General features: G+C 39.0%; 1 protein-coding gene across 2 annotated transcripts in view; it reads left to right on the top strand.

Moving 5' to 3' along the window:
* dus1l (dihydrouridine synthase 1-like (S. cerevisiae)) overlaps positions 1-13,525 on the top strand; it is a 60,146-nt gene that overhangs the window by 34,029 nt on the left and 12,592 nt on the right. For both annotated transcript variants that reach the window (XM_060844516.1, XM_060844517.1), the window contains exons 9-11: positions 111-207; positions 599-687; positions 12,572-12,735. In XM_060844516.1, the coding sequence (XP_060700499.1) occupies positions 111-207; positions 599-687; positions 12,572-12,735 (350 nt within the window). The remainder of the gene's footprint in view (positions 1-110; positions 208-598; positions 688-12,571; positions 12,736-13,525) is intronic.

The following is a 13,525-nucleotide window of genomic DNA, read 5'->3' as shown; positions in this document are numbered from 1 at the left end:
ATTGTCTGAATTATCATGCTTTTAAAAATAAAACCCTTCAGTATACTACCTTTACAGTGTGTTTGTCACGTGAAATGGATTTTACTAAACCTGAACTCTGGTTTTCACAGGTTGCAGGTGTACCATGAATTAAGGGAAGAATTGGCAAAGGTGAAGACACTGGAAGCCATCGTACAGGTCAACAAAGAACTGAAACGGAAGTGCTTGGTATGCCAGAATAAGTTGGGCTGGGAATTTTAACAATTTATAACATACATATTTTAATATTCCTATTGTAATGAGAGATTGAAAGTTCATCTAAGGGGAGATGGAGACACTATTCGGGAAAAATACATTTGTTTGATACTTTAAACTGGCAGTTTTCATAATTGTATTTTTTGTTGCCTTTTCATGGGGGTATTTACCTATTTGTAAGTGGAAGTGATCTTCACTCAAAGGAGAATTTTGCATTTAGTAAGTGCTCTCATACTAGTAGGGTGGTTTTATTTTGATTGATACACAAGAACTTGCAGTATTTGTGCTCACTTTCTTGCATTATGCTACACAAGACAAATTTCAGGGAAAGCAATCTAATTTACAATGTTTCTGGTCTCTGTAGGCTGAAATATCTAATTGGAATGAAGAAGAGGCAAGGGAAAGCGAGTTGCCTCTCCCTCACTGGATTTGTCAACCATATGTCCGACCTGGGTAAGGCCGATGGTTTGCAATTTATTAGAGAATCACGAAAGTGCAACTGCTGAATTTAGCAACCACCCACAAACACAGGCAGGTTGTGGGCATGTTTGTAACCTGAGTTAAGGAGACATTGATTTTGACTCTTAGAAATATACAAGTAGTGACGTACTGTCTTGCTCCCAACAGATGTTGTAACAGGGCAAATCAGATTCCAGTCAGGAAGCTGGCTTGATAGATTGTTTTTTTATTTTGTTTCGTTTTGACAAAGTGGTCCCTCTCTGAGACATAAGCACATAATGCTGCAGATTTTGCATTAACAAGCAAAAGTTTATACCAAAAAGAGCAAAGATAAAATAGAATAATCCAAACTATCTACTTAGTTTGATTAAGTAGATATTCAAATGCAAATTCAAAGGTTTTAAACACAGTAAAAGTTTAATCCTATTAAATCAAAATTAAAAAGAAATAAAAAGCACTTATGCGTAGCCCCTAAAACCCTACTCCTGGTACAGTTCCCAAAAAAACCCACCTGTATAATACTCACACAGGAATACCTGTATCTAACACCTTGGTAAGTTTGAGTCACTTGAAACTTCAGCTTTTCAACTGTAATTGCCATTGTTTCTTTCTGGCCAAATGGCCTAATTTTGCTCCTATATCGTATGGTCTTACAGAGATACCATACACCAAAGCATCAATGTACTCATTCGAAATGTCCACTTCAAGGCTTTTAATCCCAGCATTTCTAGTCAGAACTAACACTAACTTTCCACTTCAAGATAAAATGAAAAGTCTGAGTTATTTATATTTCCCTTAAGCTAAACACAACACAGTTTCAAGATTTTTGAATGTACATTTGAGGTCCCATAATTTACCCTTACCCTGCTGGGTTGCAAACAATCTAAAATAAGCCAAAGGCCATTAGTGTACAAGTCCATTCGCACTATAGCCAGACTTTAAAAACTTTACTTTGAAAAGTAATCACCATGGTTAGCGATATTTCTTCCAAGTTAAGTATTAACTTCAACCAGACTGAAACTCTTACCAAAAAGGATTAAAAATTGTATCTGTAAATTCCACAATTTGCAAAATACTACTCTCACTGAAAAAGAGGCTAATCCTTAATGTGTATTGTGCAAGTCCGTTTTGATTGTTGGGTGGGAATGCTGAGAACAGAGAGATTGGGAGGTTTGAACTTCTGATGATGTTTAAAAAATGACCGTGTTATATCTACTGCTCATTATAGGTTTGCCCAATATTCTCTTCTATTGAATTCAGTACAAAAAACAGTTGAGACTGATATGACATCAATTGAACTTATCAACAAAAGCTAAAATGATCTTCAGTCTGTCCACTGATACCTCTTTAAATTGACAGCTAATTCATAGACTTAACAAATAGAAATCAATTGATTAAAAAGAGAAGCCTGACAAAGAAATTTGTGTGATTATCTCAGCAATACCTCACTGTGATAGGGCATTGAGTTTCTTGAGACTTAACATTGTGAAGGAATTGACAGCAAAGATATTCGATATTGGAAAAATACTTATAGAAATCTTTAAGTGCTGAGAGGCTTGGAACATAGAACATTGTTTGGCCTGTACTCCCTTCCTTGAGAAGACTCAATTATTCTTTTCAATGATTAAAGGGCTTTTCTGAGCAGATTCAGCATTAAGTGCTTGGTCATAATTAAGTGTTCCAATCAAAATAAGTTACAGTGAAAGAAATATTGATAGGAAGACCAGAATAGTAGATGGTGCTTGCAGTCTATGGTTTATATGCTTCCTAATCCCATGGAATTGTAAATAACAGTACAGTTTAATATGGTATGTTACTGAAATGAACTATTTAATTATTAAATAAGCAAATTGGCAACAGCAGTGAACAACATACACTGAAATTATCCGTCTGTTTCTCTCACTCCTCAGTATCCGTCCTGTCACTTGAGTGCAGCCACTACTTGAAATTATTCTGATCATGACACTTACCTACACCATGCATAATCACTGGATCATTTTTGTTATTGTTAGGGGTGCCATTTTATGAACGAGAAGCTCAATTTGCACAGACCTCTGCCAGTTAATATCTGCACGGGAATCAGACACTAAAATGCTGATTACTGCCATATAGAAGTTGACAGTACCAAAATTCATGTTTATGTGTAAAATGAATATAGAAGTTGACACCCTTTTCTACCAAGATATTCAATGCTAGCATGAGGAATTGACATCAATTTTCCGCCCATGAACTGCATGTTCCAGTCACCATTATATGTTGGCATATGGAATTAAGGAGGCACTACGAGCCATGTTATCATACATTGAGCAGGTGTTTAAGGTATATCCACACAGAGTAGACCACACACAGTGAACAACAGACTGAAATGATCCTCCAGCAAGACGAATGAAACTGATTTCAAGCCAAAAGTCTTAACTTGCTTAATAACTTCCACACTAAGAGAATTCAGATTGAGTGAACAACTGTTTGAAAACAGGGAATAGTCACTAGCCTGATCTTAACAAGCACATAGCAGAATAGATCCTTGCAAATCATCAGAATGATTACATCATCAACAGAAATGCAGTGGGTTTATATATGATTAGTGGACCCAAACAAACTTTGAGTCCAACAAATATTTCACACAACAGCTGGTCTATGCAGCTGCCAAAAATTGCTAATGGTGCAACAGAAAACTAAGATTGCTCAGAGACAAACAAAAGACCTTAATGAAAAAATTAGCATTTCCAGCAATTCAATAGACAACAGCAAAAGAAAGTATCCATAATGCCATATGAAGAACTTGGCTGAAATGCCCATGAACTCCAATGTGCTCAGTAGGCAAACTGTGGTGGAGTGGAAAAGTTCAGAACTATTCTCATGAAAACTGCAAGCCATGTGAAGACATGATTCTGATGGCAGTAGCTGTATGAAGTGGAATTAAAACCTATGTTAGTCTTCAAAATATTGAAAATAAAGTTTCCTACAGGAGGAATTGTGCATGGCCATGGCAATGATAGGTTGAATATGGTGAAGATTAGTGAAAAGCGAGAGGATTGGGAAGCCTTAAATATCTGCAGTGGGCAACTAATAAATATGAAGATAAACTAGCCAGTAATATAAAAGAAGTTGCAAGTGTTTTAAGAGAAATAAAAAGCAGGAGTGGCCATTGGATCACTGGAACATGATGCTGGAGAACTAGTAATGGGCAACAAAGAAGTGGCAGAAGATGTATTTTGTCTTCATGGCAGTAGGCACCAGTAATATATCAGAATTTCAAGAGAGTCAGCTAGGCAGAGATGAGTGTAGTAGTCATCTCTAAGGAGAAGGTGCTGGGTGAGCTGAAAGGTTTGAAGGTGGATAAATCACCTGACTGGGTGGACTACACCCCAGAGTTCTGAAGAAGATAGCTGAGGCGATTGTGGAGGCATTGGTGGTGACCTTTTAGGAATCACGAGTCAGAGAGGGTAGCAAGGACTGGAAAATAACTAATGTAGCATCCCTATTTAAGAAGGGAGCGAAGTAGAAGAAGGGAAATCATAGACTGGTTAACCTGATCTCAATCATTGTTAAAAATCACACAACACCAGGTTATAGTCCAGCAGGTTTATTTGGAGGCAATAGCTTTTGCACTGCTGCTTCTTGCACTTCCAAGTACTCTGCAACCTCCTCCTTAATAATGGACTCTATAATTTATTGTGTGGTTTTTAATATGGTAAAATAGGGCTGAGTCGGCATAATTTCATCAAGGGGAGGTCATGCAAGTCTGTTTGAATTCTTTGAGGAGGTAATGTGCAGTTTAGACAAAAGAGTGCCGGTGGACATGATCTATTTGGATTTCTGGAAGACCTTTGACAAGATGCCACACAAGAGACCTCTAAATAAGATAAGAATTGCAGTTTTAGGGACATGGATAGAGGACTAACTGACTGGCAGAAGACAGTAGGATAAAGAGGTCTTTTTCATGATGGTGGTGACTAGTAGTATTCTGCGATGGTCAGTGTTGGAAGCACAACTATTCACGTTATATATTAATGATCTGGATGAAGGAATCGATTGCATTGTTGCTAACTTTGCAGATGATACGAAGTCGTGTGGAAGGACCAGTGGTGTTGAGGAAGCAGGGAGGCTATTGATGGAACTGGACAAGCTACGAGTGTGGTAAACGGAATGCATTGTGGGCATGAGGTTGTGCATTTTGGTAGAAAGAATAAACAGAAAGGCTTCAGAAATCTGAAGGAAGAATGACTTTGGAGTCCTATTTCATAATTCATAAGTTTGATAGTTGGCAGTTAGGAAGCCATATGCAAAGTTAGCATTCATTTCAAGAAGGCTAAAATTCAAGAGCAGAGATATACTGCTGAAACTGTATAAGGCTCTGGTCAGAAGCATTTACAATGCTGTGAGCCACTGTGGGCCCCATGCCCTGAGGAAGGATGTGTTGACAATGGAGAGGGTCCAGAAGAGGTTTACAAGAATAATCCTGGGGATGAAAGATTTACCACATGAGAAGCAATTGAGGGTTTGTACTCAGTGGAGTTTAGAAGGATGAGAGGGTGTCTTTTTGAAATTTGAAGAATACTGAGAGGCCTGGATAGAGAGGACTTGGGGAAGGTGTTTCCATAAATAGGAGAAACTAGGAGCCGAGGGCATAGCGTCAGAGTGAAAGGATGAGGACGAAGATACTTAGAACTGATATGAGAAGGATTATTCTTCAGCCAGAGGGTGGTGAATCTGTGGAACTCATTGCCACAGAAGGCCATGGAGGCCAAGTCATTGAGTGTAGTTAAGACAGAGATAGATAACTTCTTGATTAGTAAGGGGATCAAGGGTAATGGAGAGGCAGGCAAATGAGGATGAGACTCGATCGTCCAAATGGCCTAACTCTACTATATATTTTAGTGTTCTGGATGGGGATAAAATGAAGTTATAAATCAATAATGTATAGCCTAGACATCCCAATGGACTACATAAATAACATGGTTGCTTAATGTAGACATGTTTTGAGTCTAGATAACCAATAGGATCAACAGATGCTTGTAAAGAATTAACACCAATAAAGCAGTTAAGTGAAGCGGTCTGGCATCTGTTTTGAATTCATTTTGTGGGATGTGGATGTCGCTGGCTTGCCAGCATTTATTACCCATTTCTAGTTGCTGATGAGCAGGAGTGGTGAGCTACCTTTTTCAACCTTTGCAGTTCACTTGCTGTGGGTTGACCCACAATGTCGGTAGGGAGGGAATTCCAGAATTTTGCCACAGTGGTAGTGAAAAAACAGTGAAATATTACCAGCTGTGGAGGGGAACTTGAAGGTGATGGTGTTCCCATGTAACTGCTACCTTTGTCTTTCTAAACAGAAATGGTCATGGGATTGGATGGTGGTGCGAGAGGATCTTTGGTGAATTTCTGCAGTATATCTTGTAGATAGTACATACTGCTGCTGCTGCTGAGTGTTGGTTATGGAGGGAGTGGACACTTATGGATGTGTTGTCAATCAAGCATGCTACTTTGTCCTGGATGGTGTCAAGTTTTTTTTGTGTGTTGTTTGGGCTGCACCCATCCAGGCAAGTGGGGAGTATTCCATCACACTCCTGACTTGTGCCTTGAAGATGATGGACAGGCTTTCAAGGGCAGAAGGTGAGTTACTCGCTGCAATATTCCTAGCCTCTGACCTACTTTTGTAGTCACTGTGTTTATGGTGTCGAGTCCAGTTTAGTTTTTAATAGTAATTCCCAGGATGTTAATAGTAGGGGATTCAGTGATGGTAACACCATTAAATGTCAAGGGGCAGTGATTAGAATGTCTCTTATTGGTGATGGTCATCACCTGGCATTTGTGTGGCACAAATGTTACTTGTCACTTTTCAGCCCAAGCCGAGATATTGTCTAGACCTTGTTGCATTTGAACATGCACTGTTTCAGTTTCTAAGGAGTTGCAGATGGTGCTGAACATTGTGCAATCATCGGTGAACATCCCCACTTCTGATCTTCAGATTGGGGGGGGGGGGGGAGAGTTCATTGATGAATCAGCTGAAGATAGTTGGTCCAGGGACACTACCCTAAGGAACTCTTGCAGAGAAGACAGATGTCCAACAACCAAGGACTGTGTAGTGGTTGCTTCTATTGATACTGTCATGGACAGATGCATTTGCATCCGACAGATTGGTGAGGATGAGGTCAAGTATATTTTTCTCTCTTGGTGGTTTCCTCACCATCACATGCAGACCCAGTACAGCAGCTATGTCCTTTAGGACCCAACTAGCTTGATCCTATTATGGTGGTGGACCCAGAGTATGTTTTATGCCCTTGCCATCCTCAGTGCTTCTTCCAAGTGTTATTCAACACGAAGGAGTATTGATTCATCAGCCAAGGGAGGACGATACGTGGTAATCAGTAGGAGGTTTCTTTGCCCATGTTTAACCTGAAGTCGTGAGAATTCATCGGGTGTAGAGCTAATGCTGAAGACTCCCTGGGCAACTCTTTCCCACCTCTGCTGTGTCTGTCCTGCCGGTGGGATCAGACATATCCAGGGGTGGTGATGGTGACTGGGACGTTGTCTGTAATGTATGATTCCATGAGTATGACTATGTCAGGCTATTGCTTGACTAGTTTGTGAGACAGCTCTCCCAATTTTGGCCCTAGCCCTCAGATATTAGTAAGGAGGACTTTGCTGGGTCGTCAAGGCTGATTCTGCAGTTGTCTTTGTCAATGCTTTAGTTGTTGCCAGGTAATCCGTCTGGTTTAATTTCTTTGAGGCTTTGTAGAAATTGATACAACTGCTTACCAGGCCATTTCAGAAGTCAGTTGAGAGTAAACTACATTGGTGTGGGTCTAAAGTCACATATTGACCAGACCAAGTAAGGATATCAGATTTCCTTCCCTGAACGGCATTAAGATGGGTTTTTCTGACAATCAACAATGGTTTCATGGTCACCAGTAGATTCTTAATACCAGATTTTTTTTTAATTGAAGTCAAATTCTGCGGTGGCAGGATTCAAACCTGGGTTTCCAGATCATTAACTAGGAGAAAGTGAAGAATGCAGATGCTGGAGATCAGAACTGAAAAATGTGTTGCTGGAAAATTTCAGCAGGTCAGGCAGCATCCAAGGAGCAGGAGGATTGACGTTTCGGGCATAAGCAGAAGGACTTATGCCCGAAACATCGATTCTCCTGCTCCTTGGATGCTGCCTGACCTGCTGCGCTTTTCCAGCAACGCATTTTTCATCCCCAGAATATCAGCTCAGTTTCTGCACTAGTGGTCTTGCAATAATATCACTAGACCATTGCCTTCTGCCTGCAATTCAACCTATTGATCGAAATCTTATCAAGGGTGATGTTTTTCACTTATATAGATAGATGGTTGGATGGATGAAGGAAGAGGAAAAAAAACGTTTTACCAAGAATGGAAGTATGCATGGTGGTTTGTATGGTTTTGTCGTCGAATCATGCTGTTAATCCTCAAACCGTCACCAAATTAGTCAAAAGCCTGGTGGATGGTTATGGAGGCAATTTGCCATGGTGAGATGATTCCACAATCAGAAGCACCAAGTCTGATGGAGAGTGGGAACCTTCTGAATATGCCACAGTCAAAGTGGCTCAGAATGAATTTGATAAATGCATAATGTCAGATGCTAAAGACTGTGAATTTGACAGTTTTTAAGGCCTTTTGATTTTGGTTCAAGAATTCCTGATAGAATTAATTAACTTGGTAATTCATTCCACATTGATTTAATTTAAATTCTGGTGTTCTTTACCCACATTTCAAAAAGGCAGGTACCTGTATCAACAGCAATGATTACACCTGATACTTAATATATAACTCAGATCCCACTTTTGAAAGACCTTTCCCAGCTTCAGATAATTTAAATAGATTTAGCAATTTCCCAGCAAATGTGAACTTGTATTTGGCAAGTCTCCGTAGAGGAAGTAGATGCATGCTAGTTCAGAATAGCCAAAGGCCTCAGGCAAACAAGTGTATTCTAAAAAATTTATTCCTAGCGTGAGTATCCAATCAGGACTATCAGATAGCAGTGACATTCCGTTCTGCTGCAAACCGCCTATCCTGCAGCCTTCATCTGAAATTTTTCTCTCAACTCTGGTAGCCAACCAAAGGCATTGCGAACAACAGTGAAGGCTAAAAGTCTGACTTGTAAGGCAATTCAGTAATATCCCTAATTCTATGGGTGAGTACTTCAGAAGAAAAATCCCAAAATGTACAAAAATGAGCAACATCCTGAGTCATAAACTGACATTTAATTTTCCAACCAAACATTGCTATTACAGTGATAGATATAATGTATTCTGTCGTTAGCCATCAGTTTATATTTTGGCGAGTTTTTTTTCAGTCATCAGGATTACTTAATTGAAATAATTTTCCTTTTATGTCTTATTCTAATGTCCAAAAGTTAAAGCATGCTTTCTCATTATAAGACATAGGAGTGGAAGTAAGGCCATTCAGTCCACTCCACCATTCAATCATGGATGATGGGCATTTCAATGCCATTTACCCACACTCCCTGTATCTCTTAATTCCTTGCGAGATGAAGAATTTATCAATCTCTGCCTTGAAGACATTTAATGTCCCGGCCTCCACTGTGCTCCGTGGCAATCCACAGGCCCGCCACTCTGGCTGAAGAAATATCTCCTCATTTCCATTTTAACTTGACCCCCCCCCCTCTAAATCTAAGGCTGTGCCCATGGGTCCTAGTATCCCCACCTGACAGAAACAAATTCCCAGTGTCCACCCTTTCTAAGCCATGCATTATCCTGTAAGTTTCTATTAGATCTTCCCTCAATCTCAGTCGTTCATCGTATGATAGGCCTACCATTCCAGGGATCATCCGTGTGAATCTCCACAGGACACGCTTCAGTGCCAGTATGTCCTTCCTGAGGTGTGGGGCCCAAGATTGGGACACAGTATTCTAAATGGGGCCTAACCAGAGCTTTATAAAGTCTCAGTAGCACATCGCTGTTTTTACATTCCAACCCTCTTGAGATAAATGACAATGTTGCATTTGCCTTCTTAACCACGGCCTCAACCTACAAGTCAACCTTTAGAGAATCCTGGACTGCACTCCCAGATTCCTCTGTACTTCAGTTTTATGAATTTCCTCACTGTTTAGAAAATAGTCCATGCCTGTATTCTTTTTTCCAAAGTGCAAGACCTCGCATTTGCTCACAGATTATGTTGAATATGGCGATGCGAACACATATCCATTATAATTGAAAATAGTGTGTCTGAACAAAATGCTGTCTTCTTCAATGGATTCAGATTCAAGATTCTCTGGATTATCATGGATTTCAATTTTTTGAAAAGTTGCTCATAACATATACTTGAAAAGTTTGATAATGTAATGGAATCAATAATGTTCTGAGTTCTTCCACATTGCAAAGACTCATAAATTGTATCACATAATTTAAAACTGACTTTTCCTGCTGCTTTCTAAGCAGCATATTTATATTGGTCAATAATATAAATTTATTTCTTATAAAAGGTTTAAGAGTATAATTAAAGGAGGTTGCTGAGTTAGTAATATGCTGCTATTTTACGTCAGTGTATTGATATAGCCATCAAACTTTTCACTGACATATTATTTTCACCTCTTACAATGGCAGTGGTAACAGGTAATCTTGTCTGTTCTTTGGAAACTCCCAATTTAACACTTAAAGCTGAGGATGAAAGACAATTTGCATGAGAGGGTCAAATTTGAACCTGAATCACAGCAGTGACAATGTTGTGCACTTCCCCAACTAGATTGCCTATACCTTGATGTTATTTTTTGTTCCTGTTAACGAAAAACATGTTTCTGCCTAATTAGGCCAGTCTGGCGTCAGTCCTGACTCAATATTAATAGTCTGCATTTTGAATCAAAAATTGCTTAATTTCAATACCTAATCCAGATATTGCCCCATTAATTTCTTTGTCACTATCACTTGTAAAGTAGCATTTTTGTTGGATCACCTATGATTTTATGGGGTAGACCCTTTCACAAAGTAAATATTCGTGGGAAAAACCCAAATGCCTTTGAATTGAACAGTTTAACTGGTGACCCTTGAAAAAAGCTGCACATGGCCACTTCAAGAATAGCATGTTGTCCTCACAGCTGTACTGTAGCCTGCTATCACCTGCAGCATTGTATCTCCTCCATTCTGTGGCCAGCCAGCAGGACCTAACTGCAGATGACGTAACATCTGAATTGCCTTATATACGCTGGCTTGTACTTAGCAATCTGCTATAGGTAATTTGTTTAACTCACTGATAGCATGAAGATGTGTCCAAATAGTGGTTACATGGCTGGTGCACTTGGATTACAAGGATTGACATCTATGGCAAGGTTTCAGTGCTAACCAAATAAAGGTTATCAGGGTTATAAAGGTTGTACTGTTACATGAGAATTGCAGAACCTGAAAATAGGTTCCTTTGAAAACTATTATCCCAATTGCTGTTTTTCTTTGAGACTTCACTTTGGAATGTGTAGTATTTTGTATTTAGATCTATATCGAAGACCACTCCAAGTTGCTTTGTAGATGTGCAATCTAAATAATGGATGCCAAGCTTCCTGCTGATGTTAGGGATGTCAATTTTCAATTTAATAATCAACCAGTTTTGGCACATTTATGTAATCAGTTTCTTGTTTGGTATGAGAGGCAATTCTGTGGTAACTGTGAAAAGCGAAACAGTTAAAGTTTCAGGTTATGATCATTGACCTGAAATGTGCTGCCATTTCCAGTATATATTGTTTTTTAGATTTCCAGCATCAAATGTACTTTTGTTTTTTTCCCTCATTGCTGTATATTTGTAGCATCTAGAAATAAGGATATAGTGAATGTAGCATTAATATCTTCCTCACATCTCTTGTCAGTATTTTCACAGCAGGCCTGATTTATTAATCCTGGTAATTAGCGCTCCCATCTGAAATATGCAGGAACATCATGATATGTTGATATCAGGATCATGTGATATCATTTTGAAACTCGTCATTTTCCAGTCTTGCTATCTGACTACAGCCATATTCTCATCAGCCAGCCATGGGTAGCATTAGTCCTGCGGTGGCAACTTTAGACACAAATCCTTCCACTTTACAGTCAACAGCATTTGTTCATCTCCACAGTCAACAGTTCACCCCTCTCACTCTATAAGTCACTCATGCATCTACAAAGAACTTGCTCAATCGCAACAACTAGGTGGAGAGTGGCTGCTGTGACTCACTAAGGTCTCATGAAATCCTTGTCATCAGGGACCACTTTTATGTATGGTATGATTTTGGCCAGTTTCAGATCAACGACTCAGCATACGTTAGGGCAGTCTAGTTCACCTTGCTGAGATGTTGTTATTGGTATCAGACTCCTACATTATATTGAGGTCAAATGTGAGAGGTACTTGCCTTTTGATAAGTGGTCTGTGTTAGCAATGTTTTGGCAGTAGTAAACATGCCGACCAGTTATTCATGCAAGAAGATTAGAAATAATTTAATCTTTATCAGGCGTATGTATACGCTGGTGTAATGTTCTATTCAGGTGTGGCCAATGGGTAGTTATGTGTTACAGTTATAACGTTTGAGGATATGAGAAGCACATAGAGGTTGAGTACTTCCTATGCAACTTGGGGAGAACCATAAGCTCTGATTGCTAGCATTTATATAATAAATTAAAGATATGATTAGTGGATCATCATTTAATAGTTATTAAATAATACTAAATTAGATTGTGTATTTCGTACATTTTCGCACATGATTTCTACTCTATTTAGTCTTCATATTTCCTGCTTATTATTTACATGAGTTTCAAAGTGACATCTACTAAATTCTTTGGGCTCCTGATAACATTTATGTGCAATGCATTGCAAACAATCCATTGAAATTGTTTACACTGTAACAATTGTTATTCCTGTTCTTCAACAGACCCAAGGATGTTAATTCTGTGAATGGAGAAAAGCATACACGTAGGAAATCATGTGGAAAAAGAGCCCTGGAAGAGGAGGAGGGGAATCTTGAATTCCTCTCAAAGAATAAACAGAAAAAGAAAGCCCGAAACCCAAACAAAAGTTTTGATACCTCAGTGAAACGTAAGTTCTCTAACTTGGGATTTTAGCCCTGTCTCAACCTACTTTTTCCTCTCTTAATCCATGCCCATCAATTTCCACAACTCCATGTTTGAAACCCTTTCAGTTCTGCGTTCCTTTCTCCTAAAATGTCCAATTTCACATTTATATCTGTTGAATTGTAGTTGCCATGTTTTATTTTACCTTCCAAATCTGGTATGCATCCTCCTTTCTTCTACAGTATTTGTCTGTATATGGAAGATTTTCATTTAAAAGCTTTTTTTGACAGTCGTTACACTTATTATTTTCCATATCAATAGCAAGACTGACTGCAAACTGCTGTTTTTGTGAAGCTAACGGAAGTAATGTAATTCAAATATTAACTTTAAGATAATTGCTTTTAATAGTCTTTTCCTGAAGTTACTGTACCATATTTTTTGCAAGCTTCGTTAGCTTCATCACTGTTTTGACGTAGAAACCTGCCCAAACGCATTGCAGGAAAAGTTGATATCACAGTATGGAATAGCAAAGTAAGATGATGAATGTTCATATTTGTAACATTAGACTTTGGATCTCAAATTCTGTCATTAATTTACCTCTGACTTCCTTAGTTGAATCTGTTTTGTTTGAATGGTTAGAAATTAAGCTCAGTGGTTAGCACTGCTGCCTCAGAGCGCCAGGTATCTGGGTTCAATTCCAGAGAATTAAGAGAATGTTTGCACGTTCTCCCCATGTCTTTGTGGATTTCCTCCCACAATCCAAAGATGTGCAGGTTAGGTGGATTGGTCATGCTAAATTGCCCATAGTGTCCAGC

This window comes from Hemiscyllium ocellatum, chromosome 25 (genome assembly GCF_020745735.1).
Source record: "Hemiscyllium ocellatum isolate sHemOce1 chromosome 25, sHemOce1.pat.X.cur, whole genome shotgun sequence".
Classification (NCBI taxonomy): domain Eukaryota; kingdom Metazoa; phylum Chordata; class Chondrichthyes; order Orectolobiformes; family Hemiscylliidae; genus Hemiscyllium; species Hemiscyllium ocellatum.
Note: the sequence above shows the minus strand (reverse complement) of the source record. Positions and strands in the feature narration are given on the sequence as shown.